General features: G+C 38.5%; 1 protein-coding gene across 1 annotated transcript; it reads left to right on the top strand.

Annotated features, from left to right (window-relative positions):
* Window positions 1–11,359: 11,359 nt before the first annotated feature.
* On the top strand, window positions 11,360–20,089 carry Gabarapl1 (GABA type A receptor associated protein like 1). Its single transcript, XM_005341804.5, has 4 exons — window positions 11,360–11,716; window positions 16,286–16,364; window positions 17,351–17,469; window positions 18,729–20,089. The coding sequence occupies exons 1-4, from the start codon at window positions 11,627–11,629 to the stop codon at window positions 18,792–18,794; spliced, it is 354 nt and encodes a 117-aa protein (XP_005341861.1). The 5' UTR covers window positions 11,360–11,626; the 3' UTR covers window positions 18,795–20,089.
* Window positions 20,090–20,545: the final 456 nt, after the last annotated feature.

Raw genomic sequence — 20,545 nt, 5'->3', positions numbered from 1 at the left:
ACAGGGGGATAATACAGAAAGCCATCTAACAAGATGTGTGCTCACACATGGGTATAAATAAGATGCCTCCCCACTCTCTTCCTTCCTCTCATTCATTCTTCAGTTGTTCCTCTTCTACTAGTTTCTTCTCTTCAGTATACGTGGTTTATTAGGGGATTTATACTGTAAAAGGGAGGGGGCAGCATGGAGTTGAAGATGAAAAGTGACACACTGAAGCCTGGCGCTGAGCAATCTGGACACTGTACTTGAAGATAATGAGGAGACAGTTAATGCGTCATGTTGTGGGCCAGATCGTTCAGAAAACATACCAAGTCCCAGTTTTGTCCACATTGAAGAGTTTTTATTTAACTGGCCAGCTGGTGACTGCTCCCTGCAGGACCCATAACTGCCTTTGCAAGGAACAGCCCTGAGCCTGAGCATTTTAGGATTTTTAAAGGCAAAACCATATGCCAGTTAATGTAGCTACAAGCAAGCAGGTACAGAAGCTGAATTGGGCAGTTAGCAAGACAATGCAATGGGTACACTGGTATTTCCCACAGGACTTTCCAGTTTGGCATAGCAGCAAGCAAGCAAGCAGAAGGGAAGTAAGTCAAAATGACCCTAGTTGAATACAAGTTAGAGAATGCTTACTAAAGTTAGACAATCAATGCCTGACAAGGTACATTGCCCAAGAAAAATGGAAACCAAAGTGAACAATTTTACATTGTATAAGAATTGCTATTTTGTGTTGCCAAGTGTACTATGCTAGACAATTATTAATGGATACAGAGGTGGGATTTTCCCTTGAGAGAAGCATTTCTTACATGATATGGAGTCTTAGGGTAAAATAGAGTCTGTTTGATCATTGCCTATATAGCCTGGCCCCTAACAGTCATTAGCAGGAGAGTTCCATGATGTGATCTGTGTTTCAAAAAGACATGCTGTCAGGGTTTTGAGGTCTCAGCTGAAGTACAAAGAAGACACATTTTAATTCCATAAAGGAGTATAAAAGTCTTAGTTAAAAATGATGAGGGAATGGAGAGGAACATGGGTGGGAGGTATAAAAGGACAGTAATCACTATTTAACAATATTGTAAGTTGTACTTAAATTGGAGAAAAAAGAAAAAAAAAGTAGCCAAGCAGTTAAGATATGTGATATTTACACGATTGTTCTCTAGGCCCTTCCTCTAATTTAAGGCAGTGGAGATTCACTAGCATTTCTTTCTCAACTCACAGGACTCCTGTGCAAATCTACTCTCTATCCTCTACAGCTTACTCTGGCTTTTCCAGGGCTGGATTATACTAGATAACAACAAACAAACAAACAACAACAACAACAACAACCACCAAAAAAAAAAAAAAAAACCCTGTGTTCTCTATCGCTTTTTTACTTGTCAAGGCTGAAAGTGCTGCAAACAGGCAGGACTGTATCTAATGAGAAGCTCATATCTGAAGGGAGGTGTCAATATCTACATGGCAGGAGGAAGTGACCCTGGCAGCACAAAGCTCCTGATTTGTGAGGAAGACCTGAAAGATGGGCATGTATTCATTTACACAAGGACAATACAGACCCCCCTCTGGGGGAAGCTGGGTCTGAGCTAGCTGAGGAACTGTGTTGAGTAGTTCTTTCTGTGCATTGAGGCTATTGGGTCAGGGAGCTTTGCAATGACCTATGTCCAATCCAGGTCAGGAACTGAAGCATAAAATTCTTACTAAGTTAGTTTTATAGGTGCAGATACAGATCCTTAGTAAAGGAGCTAGTTAGTTAATATAAGAGTTTATTTGTTTATGGGACTATGGAAATAAAGTTAAAAAGGAATTGATTAACAAAGAGGCAGGGAATTAAAATGGCAAAGCCTGGGAACATTGAGATTTTGTTTTCTTTTCCTTGGGTGAAATAGATTGGTTGGAAGATAATAAAGAGACCAGGGTGGGAAGTCTGCCCTTGAGCAAGCAGTCCCGGAAAACAATTTCAGTGATTTATGGATTGTCCCAGTTATTTGAATGTTCAACTATGGAAAATATTCGACATGTTTCTCTGAGTAATGTTGGTACTTCCATCTTGGTCCTCCCAGAATTGCACCATTTCCCAACTCAGAGTTCTTCACAATTTTAAAGTTTAGATAAGGTGAAAGTGGTAGTGTCTGAATATAAACCCAAAGTTTGATAAAATTTTTTGAACATCAAATGCATCGCAAGTTTGAGGGCAGCCTTGGCAACTTAGAGAGACCATGTCTTAAATTTTTTTAAAGGTGGGAAGGTGAGAATATAGCTTTGTAGACCACTGGCTTCAATCCTCAATGCCAGTAAGTAAATAAATAAATAGCACAACAGAAGGGCATTTTCTGTCTACAAAGATGAAAAACAATGAGAATGTGAATTATGAAGAATGGTAAAAATTCTAAGTGTGATATAATGGAAATGAATCTGGAAAGACAAGTTGGCTTCTTTTTATGGAAGGCATTAAATGTGAGCGTAAGCAGTTTAGACTTTGTCCTGCATTCAGTGAAAGCCTGTGTAAGTTTTTGAATAGGGAAAAGGGATATGTAACTTTTAAGATGCATTGCTTGTCACAAGAAGATGAAAATGATATGAAGATGATATAGTGACCTTGAAGGCTATCGAATCCTCCTCCAAAAAGACAATACTGCTTTAGTTTCTATGATAAGGCTTAGTTATAGTCAAAATTATAAAACAAACTAAATTAATGCCTCTTTTCTAAATCTCCTATATCTCACTTTCCAGGATTCAAATTGTTTATGTTGCCATTTGGTTCTCCCTGTCCCTATTTGATAAATTATATCCAAGTACCTGGACTTTTAATAAGTTCCAATTTATATATCAAACATACCTTTCAGGATCTCTCTTGCACTCTGTTCTTGCACTGGACTAAAGACCTGCTCTCTACTACAATATTAATACCAATACTAATTAATACTAATACTATTATAAGTGGTGAAGTTGAGTACTATCCTGTGGTGAGCCGCCTCTGCCGTTTATGCAGACTATGGTCGCCATTACAAGATGGCGCTGACTCTGCTGTGGTATGTGACAAACAACTCCTTATTTGGGAGAGTTGACGCATGGTTTTTCAGCACCCTATGAGAAAGTTCCACGTAGCAGCTTCGCATTGGGGCTTGAGATGCTATATTAAGGCTGGGAGGGGCATCCGAGGGATGATTAGTAGAAGAAATATCAAGGGCCTGAATAAACCGATGAAAGAAGATTCCCGAGTTGCGTCTTCCTTGCGGGCAAGGGGTCGCGATACTATCCTGTCTCTTTCTTTATAAATACCAAAGTAGATAAATGCAAACCCAATTTGAAGGGAACACTTTTCATCAGGAGTCAAATAATTGGTCAGTAGTAATCATCAGAATGTCTACTGTGTATATCTATTACCTGATCTCATTTAATCCTCCAGACTATTCACTTGTTCCCTCATTCAGCTTTTTTTTTATATATACCAGGAATCGAACCCAGGGACACTCTACCACTGAGCCACATCTCTAGCCCTTTTTGCTTTTTATTTTGAGACAGAGTCTCACTAAGTTCCTTGGGGCCTCACTAAGTTATTGAGGCTGCCTTTGAACTAAACTCATATTTCTGCAAATACTATACACATACTGCACTAGACATACATATGTACTCTTGGTTTTTACTTTTAGTTTTGAATGTAAAATCTATTTACTTTTTATAACAAAGAAAATGACACCCTTTCTACTAAGCTTTTCCTTATCTTTGTTACTGTTACCTATGTGGATTATTTCTCCTGATTCTTCTTGTCCAAATATGGTTGTATCATAACTTGAGTATAATGGGGAGAAGAAAAGAGATCATGAATATTTAAAAACCTGAAACCAGGACTGGGGTTGTGGCTCAATAGTAAAGTACTTGCCTAGTATGTATGAGTTTCAATCCTCAGCACCACATAAAAATAAATAAATTAAATAAAGGTATTCTGAGTCCATCTACAACTAAAACAAACAAACAAACAAACAACAACAACAAAAAGCATGAAACCAATCTGCTTTATAGATTAAAATTCTGGCTTTGTCCTTTTATCCCTGTCCAGTGTTGGCATATTCACTCAATCATCTTGTGCTTCAATTTCCTCATCTGTAAAATGATACAATAATTACTAAACCTACATTATATTATTACATGAGGATTGTGGGAGTTTATATATGAACATATCAATAAGTATTAATTACTTTTATTATCTTTAGATTATCTTCATCTGTCTTATCTTAATCCTATTTCCTATATACCATGTATTTTCCTTTGTTGGTTTGCTTCCTCATTGTGATATGGCTTATTGAAAACAAATACATGAGAAGCAATTTTTGGAACGTTTCCATGTCCAAAAAAGCCTAGACCTATCACCAATACTTTAAACAATAGTTTGGCTTAAGGATAAAATTCTAAAAAGAAATTAATTTCCTTTATAATTGTGAAAGCATAGCTAGCTTTAAATAAAATCTGACCTCTCTCCCTCATTTTCTCTGTTCTTTCTCTAAGACTCCTTGTATTTGTTGGTCCTCCAATTTACCTCTTCTGCCTCCTTTTTCCATCTCTGTTCTATTCCTTTCTTTCCTGAGAAATTTCCTCCACTTCATTCTAATGCTTCTGAATTTTTCCTTCTCATACTCTTTTATTTTATAATTTTTTTCTCTGAATGTTTGTTGTTTATTTCATGGAAGCGACATTTTCTCTTATTTTTCTGAGGATATTAATTATAGTTTTTGATGTATTTCTCTCTGTGAGTATTCTTTTTTATTTTCCTTCAAATTATTTTTCACTTGTTTCATATATCTTCAAATCCACAGCTATCATTGACTCTTTATCTTCTTCTCATATTTAAAAATGAAACTCTAAAAAGCTCATGAAATTCAACATGGGTGCAAAACCTTGTTGTGGTCTTCTACTGAGAGGACTGACAACTGGGCTGTAAGAATTGTGAGAACAGAACAGGGGTAAGAAGGCTAGGAATTCAAGAGTTTTCAGTATACCATATTCTGCTGGGCCTAGTCTTCCTACACAAGATAGGAGAGAGATAGTCAAATGACTGAAAGAGGCTAGGTAGGTAACCTGGTAGTAGAAATGCCTAAGTCTTTCTAAATTCTCTAATGAATAACAGACTACTTTAAATCTTTCCTTCTGCTAAGTTTGGATTCTATTTTTTAATCTATGCTGTCAGTTATTTGCCATTTTTTTCTCTTAAACTCCAAAATCAATTTGTTTTCTCCTTTTTGATTTTGTGAATTTTGTACCTCCTTTTTTTCTTTTACACTTTATGTTCATTTCCTAGAGCTGCCATAACAGTACCACCCACTGCGAGGTCTGAATAACAGAAGTTTGTAGTCTTACTGCTCCAGAATACAAGAGTCTGGAATCAGCGTCAGCAGCATTAGTCTTTATGAGGACTGTGAGCAAGAATATTTCATGCTTCTCTTCTGGTTTCTGGTATCTTCAGGTGTTCTCTGGCATCTAGATGACATTATTTCTGTATCTTCTCATCTTCTTTCTTTTATGCATCTTTCACTTTGTGTCCAGATTTCCCTCCCTTTATAAGAATACCTGTTATATTAGATTAGGGTCTACTGTAATGACCTAACTACCACCCTCCATATTAATGATCTAGTCTTTTTTTCTAGTTTACTTATTTATTTATTGTAACCAGTTATACATTGCAGCAGAATGCTCTTCGATTCATTGTACACAAAGGGAGCACAGTTTTTGACTTCTCTGGTTGTACCCAAAGTAGGGTCATACCATTCATTCAATCATACATGTACCAAGGGTAATGATGTATGCTTCATTCCACCATCTTCCCTACCCCCATGCACCTTCTCTGCTATGATCTAATCTTAATTTAATCATCTGAAAAGAGCCTGTTTCCAAAGAAGGTTACTTTCACCAGTGCTGGGGTTAAGACTTCACAATCTTGGGCTGTGGCAGTACCTCAAATAGTAGCATGCTTGCCTAATATATATATGGCCCTGATTTTGATCCCTAGTGCCTAATTCAACTTCTTTTTTGAGACAAGTTCAATGTATCACAGTTGTTTTAGTGAAGTTTCAGGAGACAAGAAAGCAAAATATATCTTTCTCATACACTAATCTTAAATCGGAAGTTTACCCTTTGCTTTCTTAACTACATCAAATTGCACTGCTTGAGTCTTTACTTTGAGTCATCCACTGAGCTGAGGATATAATTTTAATATAATGTGCTGTTTTGTATTCCCTTAAAAGACTGTCAGTCACATGCAGCTATGAGAAGAGACAGAGGAGAAGCTCAGGAAAACAAAGTTGACTATACTCAGAAGTGCTAGACACAAAAGGCATGGCATACCATACACTACCACAAGGAGAAGACACCAGAATGGTTAGGAGGTAGAAGACAGGAGCAAAGGAAGGATTCAACCAGAACTTACACTGGAGATTCTCTGGGAAAGACAAGGCAGGGCAAAGAAAACAGTTTAGGACTGGCTAGTTTAAATAATTTTCGTGTGTTCTAAACTATAGGAGTGGTCCCTACTTGTCTGGTATGTGGCCCTGGAATGGTTAAGTTAGAGGAATGTTGCCTCTTAGTCCAGATAGGGGAGGTATGGTACTAGGTTGGTCAGTTTGCCTGTCAAGGGAAGATCAAAGGAAACTCCTGGCTGAAACTTTTGCTATCTCTAAGAATTAGCCAGACCTGGAAAGGACAGAGTTTTTCCAGCCAAAATGCAAAGCTAATTCTTGATAAGCCATCAAAGAGTATGCAGTCTAAGGGGAGACCGTCTGAAACCAGGGACCTGAATACTATTGCATTCCCTCAAACTCTGTATTTATCTATCACTGGTGATATATCTTGTTTCTCTGTCATCTTTTTTATCTCCCTTCTCTGATGACTGCATGAACCTAAAACATAATATCACTGTAAGTCTCTGATCTCATATCATCTTCTATCATCTGAATGTTTGTCTCTCCTGATTTGTATTTCAAAATCCCACCATCCCAAGATGATGATAATAGGAGATGGGGGTCTTTGGGAGATGATTTCCTCATGAGGGCAGAACCCTTATAAATGGGATTAGAGGTCTTATAGAAGTCTGGGAGAGACCCATCATCCTTTCCTTATGCCTGTGAGGTTCGAGTGAGATGACTGTTCCTGAAGAAATAGGCCTCAATAGACAATGAATCTGTTGGTGTCTTGATCTTGAACTTCCTAGTCTCCAGACTGTGATAAATGTCTGTTGTTGCTAAAGTTTAAATATGGTTGGTCCTGAACTCATGAAAGGGTTATATTAATGGTGTTAAAAGGGTTGGGAAAATGTATATGTAGAGAGATAAATAGTAGCCAGATCGTAAATCCTCTGTCTCCTGAGGCATTTGAACTTCCTCCAAACTGTACAGAGAACTAATGACCATTGAATGATATGAGCAGAAATGACAGATGAAAATATGGCTTTATTACATTTATTGGCATTAACAATCTGTTTCTTGTCTAGAAGTGATGAGGACATCATTTCTAATCAACGAATTAGAAACAAATTCTTGTTAAAATGGTGGTTTTAAAGCATGTCCATGGATTCTTTAACATTTCCCTATTTAGAGGTAGAGTCTATAGTCCCTTCTTTTGAATATGGGCCAAACTATGTCATTACCTCTTAGAATAAAATAAGGCAAAAGTGTCACTAAGGAATTACAGTAGTCATCTTCCCATTACTATAACAAAATATCTGAGATAAAGAACTCAGATATTTTTGACTTATGGTTTTAGAGGTTTTAGTCCATGGCCAGATGGTGATCGACAACATCAGGCTGCTCATATCATAGTGGCTAGAAAGCAAAGAGAGAGTGCAAGAGACAACGCTTGCAGTTTGCTTCCAGGGCTTGTCTCCAGTGATTGAAGACCTTCCACTAAGCCTCACCTCCTAAAGGTTTCACTACCTTAGTTACCAGTGCCACAGGCTGGTATCTAAGTCTTTAATACAGGGATTTGGGAGGATATTCAATATCCAAACCATAGTAGTAGCTAAAAAGATCAGGTTACACAGGGCCATGTGTTATTTCTTGGGAAATTTATTCACAAAGGTGGTAACTGCCATGAAAGAAAAATGGCTAGTGTAGGGCCACTATGTGAAAGGCCCTATGGTAAGAACATATATAGAGAGAGGTGATCAAGCAGCTCCTTCTGTTTAATCTTCCTAGGCCAGTTACGAGAAGTGCTGGTGAAAAAAACCTTCAAAGAAACCCTATCTCGTTTTTATCTAACTAAAGAACCCAAGAGAATTGCATGACTGAGACCCATAACTCCAGATGTGTGAGCAAAAGAGATACTATTTTAAGACACTAATTTGAAGGGTTCATTATATAGCAATAGATAACCAGAACTATATGTCAAATCAGAAACAATGAAGACTAAAGTAATGTAATGGCAGTTGGGAATATAGCAAAACAGGCACAAATTATTAACAAAGGTCCACCCCTGTACAGTCCTACAGGCAAGAACCAGTCTCATCCTGATATTTGATTCTTGTTTTGTACACAATAGCCTATTTAAAAATTCAATTTAAATAAAGAAATTCTTTGTTTAAATTCCAAGTATAGCAATGGGAAGTAAAAGCTTACTTTTACTTACTTTTGGCACATGATTACAAGTAACTGAATCTTTATCTATTATATTCCTCTTTAGAGATCAAATCCACCAAAATTCTGGTTTTATTCATGTTTACACATGATAATATAAAATACTGGGAATAGTATAAAATTCCAAATAAAAGAAATCAGACTTATCTATGTGGTGAATTCTAGCTGTTTTCACATTCTAGTGCTTGACTGAGGAAATAAAAAGCATTTAGGGGCAACTGAGGAGAAATGATTATAAACTTTATAAAACATTAAATAATTTGGGGAGATATTGATAATTTTTTAGGTGTAATAGTAATGTTATGATTATGTAGTAGTATGTTCACATTTGTAGGAGAAATATACTGAATTTTGGGGGTGAAGTTGAAGACATATTTAAAGATAGGTAGTTAGTGTAGTTAGGTAAATCAGGTCTAATATGGAAAAAAAATTAAAAATGAAGGCCATATTGAGAATGGAGTCCAGGAAAAGGGGAACTGAAAATGTCCCCAGGGCCCAGAGCCCATCCCAAGGAAAAGTTAATGAAGCAGCTCCCAGCAAATTCGGAGATGCTAATCCAAAAGTCCTGCCTGCCCAGATTACTCTTTCAACCCACTGGTCCCCCACCTTTTGGGCCTTCCCACCTATATTCCATCACTGCAAGATAACAGAACTAAGGACAGGAATTCGGGAAAGCTGAAAAAGACATTAGCTATAAAAGGGGAAAGACATCGCCCTTCCATGGATTCCACTTCTTGGGTCCCCTTCTTCTTCCAGGGAGAAGTCTTTTCTACTGTCCTTTAATAAAGCTTTTACTTCCCATTCTAAACTTGCCTCCACATGCTTCTCTGGAGTTTTACTTCAGCATCAGGGAAGTAAGGACTCCTCAACTGGTAAACAGTGGTAACAAAGTGTCATAATATTTATAATTTACTATCATATGAAAAAAATCAAAATAGTGGGTAACATTGGTATTCATCAAACTAATCTTTGAAATTATCTATTTAAAAATATTCATAAAAGATTGGAAAAATTTTCCACTATTAAAAACATAAAAAGACTATTACAAAAAAAAAATTTGAAAATGAGTTTTTTAAAATAGCATTTTGTCTGGTTGAAAAAGGAATTTTAAAATATTTTGCCTGAATGTATTAATTTACATAAGTAAACTAGCTTCTGTATAATATTTTAAATGCCAAACTGAGAAAAAAGATAAAATGCACACTTTGGAAATAGATTTTGTATTCTAATATAAAGTATTAGTATTGGAAAAGTCTTGTGTCAGAAAGATTAATCAAAATTTCATTTCTAAATTATTTTTCATACTATAAACTGTTTTGTGCTGAAGTATCTTTAAACTAAAGGTTACGGGTAACCTTTCCAATGCTCTTAAATTTTAAATCTCTACCATAATTGAATTCAATTTGTTGTAAAGTTCTCCTCTGGAAGATTTAGCTCTCTATGGGTCAAAGTTAAAGTCAGTAACTAAGAATGCAACTATTTACAATTTGAAAAAAAGGTCTAAAAATTATAAACACATAATGTGATACAATAATTAATAATTTTTCATGTATTAAAAAAGGCTCAGAGATGCCACGGAGAATAATACATTAAGAAGGGTAACTTTGCAATTCATTTTCCAGAGTTTCAATAATGAAAGTTTCTTTTATTTTGTGGCTTTATTTTCTAAAACAGACACTGAGACACTGATCAAAGAGGAGAGGTGCTGCTGTTGTCCAATATTTTTCAAAACCCACCTGAATTGCAAATGGCAAAGCAACCCTTCTACTCTGTATCTTTACCATTTCTGCTGCTGCCCTCCTCTTACAGATTCCAGGAATCACTGCCAATAGGACCAGGTGCAAAGGCCTTAGTCCTTTGGTTCTAGGAGGGAAACGGAGTTCCAGAGAAATGCCTTACCTCCCTCACCTGCCCCACCACCTGGAGTCTTTCATCAGCATGCCAGCTGCGTTCTCAATCCGCAGGAGGTCATGTAACCAGTAAAACTATTTTTTTTTTTAATGAATTGTTGCAGGAGAGGAAAAGAAAATTTGGGCACCACAGTTAATCATCTAAAAGACTCGATGTTTTCATTTCCAGAAGATAAGCCTAACTTCTAGGTAAACAGGGGAAAGCGAATCATGTCTACATTTGAACGTGCACGGTTACCACAGTAGTAGTCACTAAAATCCTTTCCTTCTCTGAACCTTCATCACCCTTCATGCCCTTTGCTTTGCACACCCTTTCAAATTCCTGAGTCACGCTCTGTTTATGTTGCTGTTCTACGAACAAATTGCAGCACCAATCCAAACAAAATGACGCCAATGTGGGGAGGGCGGGATCACGGAGGCCAGCCTAGCATTTTGGGATGCCAAGGCGAGTGCGATCGAGCCAGCAAAGGTCAAAATGCAAGCACGAGGCGTCTCTACCAGAGGATCCCAGGAGGCCCGGTCGCTTTTCCCTCTACTTCGAATCCCAACCAGGGTTAGTGTCCTGTGTGTTTGTTTTGGGCCCCAACCAAGAAACGCGAAGGAGAGGGGAGAAGACATTTTTAGAATGTGCTTTTGCTTTTAAAATGATCTTTAATGTCACAGCACCAATTCAAAACCAAATATAACTTAGTCTTGCTTTCAGTAGAGTCTATTTAGGAAAAGTTTAGACACACACAGAATACAACTGAAATAGAAACTAACCCGGTCTACCCCTATCCCGGGGTGCCCAGGACGCTGGGGGCGGGGCAGAGGGCGGTGCGCTGTGACGTCACGGCACCGACGCGCCGCCCCTGTGTTTTTGTGTTCTCTGCTCTTCGGGAAAGCCTCCAGGATTTCTCTACTTGGCCAGCGCCCCCACCTCCAGGCCAAGGAGACCCGAAATCCCCTGACAAACGCTGGGCCAGATAGTACTGCGACGGGGGCCGTTTCTGGAGCGATTCTGAGGACAGTGACATTGGCAGAAGATAGCAAGACGCGACAGACGCAATCGCCGGCGAGGAAGGCAGGCCCTGTCCCGGGATCTTAGAAATCCTGCGGTCCATTATGAAGTTCCAGTATAAGGAGGACCATCCCTTTGAATATCGGAAAAAGGAAGGAGAAAAGATCCGGAAGAAATATCCGGACAGGGTCCCTGTGAGTACGCCGGGCGCGGGGAGGAGGAGGGGAGAGGGGCTGGGCGGGGGCGCGGAGGAGGAAGTCGTGATGGCTGCCCCCAGACACCGGAGGGTCTCCGAGGGAGGGAGGTCCCAGAATCACCGCCCTTCATATTACAAGGGTCCCTGGACGTTCTCACTGAGGACCTTCTTAAGTCCGCATCCCCAGGACCGGTACCCATCTTTAAAGGTGTCCGCATCTTGAGAGCGGAGCCTAAGCGTCGAGTGACTCAGCATATTCAGCACATGTGTAGGTTGAGATGTGCACCAAATTGGGCCGGTTTGTGCGAGAGTGACTCATTTGGGGGCAGATCCGCTACCTTTAAGAACGCACGAAAATTACTGATGCAGTGGGGTTTGCTCCCATCGATTTCTGCGTTGGATGGTTTCCTAGGTTAATTTTGGTCTTAATATTTTGGGGCATGGAAGAAGAAAAGATTCAGACGCCCAGATTCTTTCTTGTATTCGCTTAGGAATGGGGGCAGGGGAGCGCCACCAGACAGGCCCAGAAAACAAGGTCACGTTCTCCGCATAACAGCCGGCTAGCCTCACCATTCTTGGCTCCAACGCCAGGTGCAGCGACCGCAGGCCTTCGCCCAATACTGAGTGTGGTCAAACTACCCAGAACCAGTGGTAGGAGTGAGGCATTTTCTTCTTAGATTTGGGCCCCGATTAAGTGGTCAAAACTAGTGCAGGCGGTGAGGAAGAAAGAAGAAATATTAGGTGTCTTTCAGCATCCGGGCGCTTTTCCCTTTCCTCCCCCCCTCCCACTTCCCTGTTTTTTTTTTTTTTTTTTCCCCTAATGTAGGCTGCGCAGCCAAATTGCAAGTGTGGTAGAGGGATCTAGGGCTACTGGATTTGGTTGATGGTGGAGTAGAGACCTTAAGGTTCTGCTCTGTATCTTCAAGCAGGGGCATTAGAATTAGTATTACCCATAATTTAAAGGAATTATCTTGATTTTTTTTTTCTTGACTGTTAGTTAGGTACTCTTTGGGAATCCTGTACAATCTTTTCTAACTTTATTGGCCTTTTAGCTACCAGAGGATGTCTTGCACTCCTTTTTCTATAAGGAGGAGGGGACATTAGGGCTCCGCTGTTCTCCAGGAATTACACACATAAGGGTTTTCTGCAGAAACTGTGGGGAGGTAACCCTTACCTGATACATGATCCTTCACAAATTACTTACTTGTTCTCTGGAACTTGGATAACTATTTTAAAGGTTTTTCTCAATTCAGTAATAACAGTCCCATTTTGAATAATAGTTCACAATTACAGCAAATTTTTATTAATACCACATGCCTTGCAGTATCTGATTGCTATCTTCATATTCATTTAATTCTCACACCATTATAATCCGTATTCTACAGGTGAAGAATCTGAAACACAGGAAAATGCAATTATTTATTAAAAGTTTGGCATTGCTGGCCTGTGGTAGAAGCAGGAATTCCAATCTTGACTGTCATGCTTTGGGAGCCCTTAACCTCCATGCTGTATCATTTTAAAATTTCTAATGCAGTTTTATTAACCAGAATTAGTTAAACGTGCTCTGTATGCCTTACACTTTGGAGTACTGAAAATACATAAACTGTTATTAACCTCAGGAGTTTATAGCATAGCCTGGTGCCAGTAAGGACACTTAAGCAAAATGACTCTCTTTTATTCTTCGGACTTGCTAAGGACAAGTTCTATTCTTATAGTAGCTTTGCATAAATCACAAACTCTTGACATGTACCTGTTTGTAACTCTACTTAAAATTCCCATATATTTTCTCAAAACAAAGCTCTTCAAATTTCATTCATCTGCATTCACCCAGGGTATTTTAACTATTCCAATCCTCCCTATTTACCTGAGAATGGTTTGCTGTTACCTCTTGTGCTTCTATGATACTTTATAAGTAAGACCACTGCTAAGATCTCATGGTCCCTCCAGTTATGCTTTAACTAGCCATGAGCCTCTCAACTGCTCATGACCTGCTCAGACCCTCTACTTGTGACGCAGGAAAAAGAGCTCTACTAAGGGTAGAGATATGTATGTTGTGTGTGCATGCACGCTGGGACTAAACCCAGGGCCTTGTGTATGGGATGTACACAATGTACACAATCCACCTTTCAACTATACCTCCAGCTCCAGATATTTGCTTTTAATTCTGTAACAGGAATTTGCTGTGTCTTTAGGCAGAATCCTTAATCCTCCTTTGCTGAAGTGTCCAGTGTGCAGAATAGAATGTTAAACACTCTTCTAAAACCCCACTCTTGGTTGCTCATACAACCTGAACTTAGCCCCAACAGTAGGTGTGCTTGTGCATTAGGATGGGAGGAATTCATGGGATCTTAATAGCCACAATATATTGAAAACCTGCAGCAGCAGGACACTATTAGGAACAGGTTATCTATTAATATTTAAAAATTTGTTATTAGTACTATGGAGAGTTATCCACATTTTACAGATGAGGAAAACTGAGACCCAAAGTGTCAAAACATCTGGTTCAGGATCTGTCACTGTGAGGAATAGAATTGATTTTCTAGAAACTTAAATATTTTCTGATCAACTAAGGCCTTACTTACTCTTCCTCTTCCTGTTTCTTCCTCTCTCCCAACACCCTCCCCCGCTCATGCCCCTAGTTGTCATTATAATCAGCTTTGTTGCTCTTGTCCTATCTCCTCCCTTTGTGGTTTCCATTTTTTTTTCTTGATAGGAGCTGCCAGGTCTCAGAGCTCCTGTGAGGAGCTTGTGAGGAGCTCTGCCAGATCTCAGAGCACAATGTTAGGCTCCATCTGTTATGCTTTGATTTTTTTATAAACTGTGCTGTCTCCTGTCCATCCTTATTATTGGGCCTTTGGTAGTTTGTCTTTGAAGTCTTTATTTTTTTTTAAATATTTATTCACACTACCTTTATTTCACTCATTTATTTTTTTATGTGGTGCTGAGGATCGAACCCAGGGTCCCGTGCGTGCGAGACAAGCACTCTACCACTGAGCCACAACCCCAGCCCCTCTTCTTTTTCTTTTTAATTTCTAGCTCATATCTGTATACCCTAGTTTTTATTTTTATTTATTTGTTTTTTTATGTATTTACCTTTTTGGTACTGGGCTTTGAACCCAAGGCCCAATGCAAGCTAAGCATATGCTCTACCACTGACCTACACCCCCACCCTTCCAATTTTCTTTTTTAAATTCAAAGATGATTATGCCCCCAAATATGCTCTTCTTGGTGTGGAATCGTTTTCTCTATAAACACAAAATAAGTTTTTTACTGCTTTCATTTATTCCTTTTAAGAGATTTCAGCCCCTATATTCAAACTAAAATTTATGTTTAGTGAGTTCTTTATACTTTACAAAGCATTTCTACATAAAAATTATGACTTACTTAAGTTTATATCATATCAATACCATGAACTTGGAAGCTGTCTTTTACTCAATAGAATGCTGAGGCTCAAAGAGGTTGAATGACCTATTGAAAATCATTCAGGTACCAGGAATACCTTGTTCAGTATTTGTTTCTGCTTCATTTAAATTTTTCATACGTTCCATATTTTATATCTGGAATGATCATATTTCCTAAACTAAAAAATCTGGAATTAGTGATTTTATATCAGATATTTTTGTATTTTATAAGTTTAAGTGTATAAAATAGTTTGATATTTAAATATCTTTGTTTTTTGTCTCAGGGAAAAAAAATATGATCTTCATAAAAGTTGAAGATATAAGTATTATAGAAATACTTTAACGTAGACATTGAAAAGCCTCCTAATATAATCAATATTGCCTAATGATTTAATGTATTGACATTCTGTTATAACGTGTCATTCATTATTTACTTTTTTTCCTTTAATAGTGTCTTGAACATTTCTTTGCAGTCATTCTTAAAAATTTTGGCAAAGTATGATATTTAAACATAACCTGTTTGTGTTAATAACTTCTGTTATTAAAACAAATATTTGAAGTAATCAACTTAAAAGAGAAAATGTTTATTTTGGCCTATGGTTTCAGAGATTTTAAACCATGGTCAGTTGGCCCCATTGTTTTGGTCCTGTGGCAGCACAGGATTTATGGTGAAGCAAAACCATGCCCCTCATGGCTGGAGTGTAAAAGAGATAAGGATTCCATAGTCCCCTTTTAGGACCACTCCTATCACTTGAACAGTCCTACTTAGGCCCCACCTTTTTAAAGCTTTTGGCATCTCCCAGTAGAGCCACAATAGAGAACAGGTCTTTAACACATGAGCCTTTAGAAGACATTTAAGTTCCAAACTGTAGCACTGTACCATTAATAAATGGCATTTTTAAAAAAGAATAAAACTAAGAAGTGATTAGAACCATCTGAGAAAACCCAGAAAATCTTCATTCTCTAATTAAATACCAGTGTCTTTTAGTGTCCCTTACAGATAACTCATAATTATTTAAAATCAAATACATGTTTGTGTTGGGGGATTAAAAAGTTGATTAGGCCTAGACAGTCTCACTTCTATCATTACAACTGTGGATGTGGAAGGAAAAACACCATGTTGGGTTCTGTAGTTTTTCATTTCCACTTCCCTACTCTCCATCTAGGTCATTGTGGAGAAGGCTCCGAAAGCCAGGGTGCCTGATCTGGACAAGAGGAAGTACCTAGTGCCCTCTGACCTCACTGGTAATACTCTTTCCCTCCCCTGACCCTTCATTTCATTACAAAATATTCTTGATCCTTATCACATGCATGAGAGATGAAGAAAGCATGTGGGATTTTCAGAGTTATCTGATTCAAAAATGACATAATAGTTCGGTCATCTCCAGTTCCCTATACCATTCCCCATCACCATGTCTTGTTTGATTTAGTTACAGCCAAGCAAAAAACTTTAAAGAAGAGATCATACATTCATCATTTAGACTGCTTTTAAAATTAAGCCTCGTTATTGTAATAGCAATTCATTCCCAAAAGAAAATCAGCCCATTTCTTGATAGTATTAAATTTTAGGAAATTCTGAACTAAATAAATACCTTATCACCTAATGGTAATTTTATACAGGTTTTATAAATTGTTTTTGGAATCATATGAATATATTCACTCTCTATCATGAGACTTAATGGAATACCCACTGCATCCAAGATAACACTGGAGATATTTCCATAGGTACGTTTAATCTAGAATTAATACATTCAAATTGACCTTCTAGAACTTTCAGCATTTTCTGGAAGAGGTTAGTTATTGAACCCATTCATTGTCCTAACACTGAATGTCTGTGCTGTGATTACCAGAGTCCAGTGGAACTCTATCATTACTTTGTCTAAAGTTGCAAGTGGGGATGGAAAGGGATTTCAAGTCAGTTTTAGATCATAATGAGAAGGTTTTGGTCTATATATGCACAGTATTCCCTCAGACTGAGGGGAAATACTAGCATTAGGTCTGCAATTGAGCAATGAGAAATAATTCCACTGTGGCGTGCCAGGGTCTACATAGGCTCTTTAAGTTTCACTTTCTGTTACTAAAGCTCTTGGAAAGTATTTCGCTCTGTTCAGGTGATATATAAAGGTGATACTTAACTCTAGAAAATTAAAATAGAAATTTTTTTCTGGTACTTATCTTTCTACTAATCCTTTGTTTTCTTCTTGCCCCTTTTTTCCTTTTCCTTTATTCAGTTGGCCAGTTCTACTTCTTAATCCGGAAGAGGATCCACCTGAGACCTGAGGACGCCTTATTCTTCTTTGTCAACAACACTATCCCTCCTACTAGTGCTACCATGGGCCAGCTGTATGAGGTAATGGTTCTAGTCAAAACAATAAGAACAGTCTGGCATCCGCTAGCTTTTGTTCCAGTGTATGTTGATAACACACCTGAGAAGTAGAGCAGGAGGTGTTATTTATCAGGATCCTCTTACACATGGCAGTGTAAGGCTCTGCAGATGAGAGACCACTTGTCCTTCAGTGATTGAGCACCCTACTAGATATAATCCTTTTGAATTCTTCTCTGTCTTTCTTGACCATAGTGTTTTAATCTGGATCACCTTTATTGAAGCAGCAGTAAATTGCTCCTGATAGAAAAAACTTGAAAAGTGTCTACCCTTCACAATTCCTGTTATTCTTGTTGATAAAATATCATTTGTGAGAGAACTATGTATTTCAACCCCAGTTTATTATGTTATTCCCATTTACCAACATATTGGGCAAACAAACTCTGAAGCTAAAATCCTCAAACTGAAGCGGAATCTTCACAGTTTATTTCCATATAAACTCTGTGAAGAGTTTCTTAGGACAACCACATAGGGAAGATTTTCTTCTTAAACTAAGACCATGGAGGAGATTTATCATTATCTGACACAGATAAAATAAAATTTAAAATTAAGACTAAAGTCTTTAAATTTATTCACTTGCCTTAACAGATAAATTTAGTGTTATATGTGATTTGGTTGATTTAATGGCAAATGGTCAGAATCTAGTTTTAAGAAAAACTACAGTAAAGGACATTATCATACTGGGGATACAACCCAAGATTGTAACTATATTATTCCTTGAAGGGTTTCACACAGACTTCCTTCTCATGTGCTCTGTTAGTTATATGAACATTTAATAAACACTTGCCTAACCTTTATTCCCTAGCATATGTTCCCTCTGAAAATATATTCCACATTTGGTATCTTCGTTCTTTTTACTAGAATTAGCTTTTTAAGGATCATCATCTTCATATCCTGTGACCTGTGTGTATTCTTTTCTCCATCAAGACTTTTTTGTTTGTGAAGTAGAGCTCACAGTTGAATTCTAACTAACTGGTGTCTCTGTCTTTGTTGTTGACTTTTTCTTTTACTCCTGTTGTTTTTTTCAGTGCTGGGTTTGGAACCCAGGGCCTCCCACATGCCAGGAAAGGGCTCAACCACTGTGCTGTATGCCCTGCCCTTTTCCTGTTTTTAATAGGAGTTAATGATAACTTTCATACTTAATTTATAAGGTTGTGTGAGGCTCGGAATTCTAAGGATGATGAACGTGGATGTTTTCTAAACTGTCATCTTATCTTTTCCCCTAGGACAACCATGAGGAAGACTATTTTCTGTATGTGGCCTACAGTGATGAGAGTGTCTATGGGAAGTGAGTGGCAGAAGCCCAGCAGATGGGAGCACCTGGACTTGGGGGTAGGGGAGGGGTGCAAGTGGGGCTTGGGGAAAGAGAGGGAAGGCTCCCACCGTGGAGGAAACAGAAGGTGAAGACATCGGGAAACATTACACTACACACACTGTCATATTTTCACATGCTCAATTGATGTTTTTTGCTGTTTCTTCGGCCCAAGGAGAAAGTATGTCAGAACAGAGCTGTTGAATTGACATTGACAGAGGAATGGGGATGACATAATTTCACAGCAGTGCTGAGAATTTTTGTGCAATTTTATAGGAGGTTCAGGAGGTGGGCAGGTTGAGGCCCAAAATGAATGCAGTCCAGCAACAGCTCCATCTCTTTGGGCAGAAATTTCTTTTTTTTTTTTTTTTTTTTTTTTGACATTTACACAAGATGGGTAGGGAAAGGGAAACATGAATGCTTTAGGACTTGTGGTAGTGGACCATACCTGGGGACCAAAATTATCCACTATAATGGAAGATTTGTAGCCCCTGATCTCTCCTATTTTTCCACTTCCACCCCACACTCCCATCCTCATCTCACACACAGATGTCACAGTATCACCCTGGTGGTGGCAGTAGATATCTACACAGATACTTAGATGGAGCTCTTTCACCTTTGGAAAATATAGGGCAGGCATGAAGGTGGTTATGATTATGAAGTAGCTTTGAATGCTTTAAACTGGAATTGAATGAGCATTGAGCATCTCTGACTAGTTTGCTCTTTCTCTGGTACCCCTTATACCACACCTATCTTGGAATTTCATGAGCCTCAGGCATTTCTAGTTACAAGCTAAAGACAGTCTTTTAGCATTTCATTAGTATTTTCCATGTACTGGGAAAGAGGTGTCTTCCATATGGAGGGGGCAGATAGAGGAAAGATAGATTATCTTCACCTCCCATTCATCCAGAATTCTTGCTCCCCTGCTGCTGTCCCTTCAGTCTCACAGGCACTAGAATGCTATGTGATGGTCAGCTGCTTCCCTCCTTCAGTTTTCATCCACTGCAGCTGCTAATTAGAAGAGTTCTGGAGGGATGGCTTAGTAATTTGTGGGGATTTTATTGATTTTTTTTTTTCTATTTTGGGGTTCTGTGGGGTGGGGCCTGGGGAGCAGGAATTGCACTCAGACGTAACATTTCATTTCATCTCTGCTGATGATAAGGATTCTTCCTGTTGGGAAATTTGTGTTGTCTATTCTGTCAGCTACAGGTTCTTGTATAATGAAGTCACTGCTGTCAGGCCAAGGAAATAAAATAATTGCTTATCTTAAAAATATACCTTGAATTCAGAAATGTTGCCTTTATTGGGTATGCGTTTGAATAGAGAGCGTTTGTTCTTTGAAAAAAAACTTTGAGTGGGGGTGACTGTTAGTGAATACTCACATAGGGTCAGGTGCATGTTTACTTAGCTCTCTACTGACCAGGTAGTTGCTATCTGAGGGTGAGTGTTATGTGAGGCAGTATGCCTGGTGCCGTGGTGATGTGTACACAATTTTCTCCTCTGCAGATAAGTGCTGTGTCACTGTTTTTCTGTAAGCTGAGTTGAAAGACTGCCTGCATCAGAGTATTGGGATGGGATAGGGTTGTCCTAATTACAAATGAAGATGTCTGGGCCTCGTCCCAGATTTAGCTGACTCAGAATCACAGCATAGGTGTCTAATTTTGAACAATTTCCTCATGATTCTGCTGCACACTGAAGTTTGCTCTCTGCACCAGGCTCTGCTGGAAGTTC

This window comes from Ictidomys tridecemlineatus, chromosome 6 (assembly GCF_052094955.1).
Source record: "Ictidomys tridecemlineatus isolate mIctTri1 chromosome 6, mIctTri1.hap1, whole genome shotgun sequence".
Classification (NCBI taxonomy): Eukaryota; Metazoa; Chordata; class Mammalia; order Rodentia; family Sciuridae; genus Ictidomys; species Ictidomys tridecemlineatus.
The sequence above is the reverse complement of the archived record's forward strand: the minus strand, read 5'-3'. Positions and strand labels throughout refer to the sequence as shown.

What these genes read in the sequence shown, in the direction of transcription:
- Gabarapl1 (XM_005341804.5), top strand. Translation starts at nt 11,627, where the DNA reads ATGAAGTTCCAGTATAAGGAGGACCATCCCTTTGAATATCGGAAAAAG. An exon ending in AATATCCGGACAGGGTCCCT is followed by an intron (nt 11,717 to 16,285) that starts GTGAGTACGCCG and finishes CTCTCCATCTAG; the next exon opens with GTCATTGTGGAGAAGGCTCC. An exon ending in AGTGCCCTCTGACCTCACTG is followed by an intron (nt 16,365 to 17,350) that starts GTAATACTCTTT and finishes TCCTTTATTCAG; the next exon opens with TTGGCCAGTTCTACTTCTTA.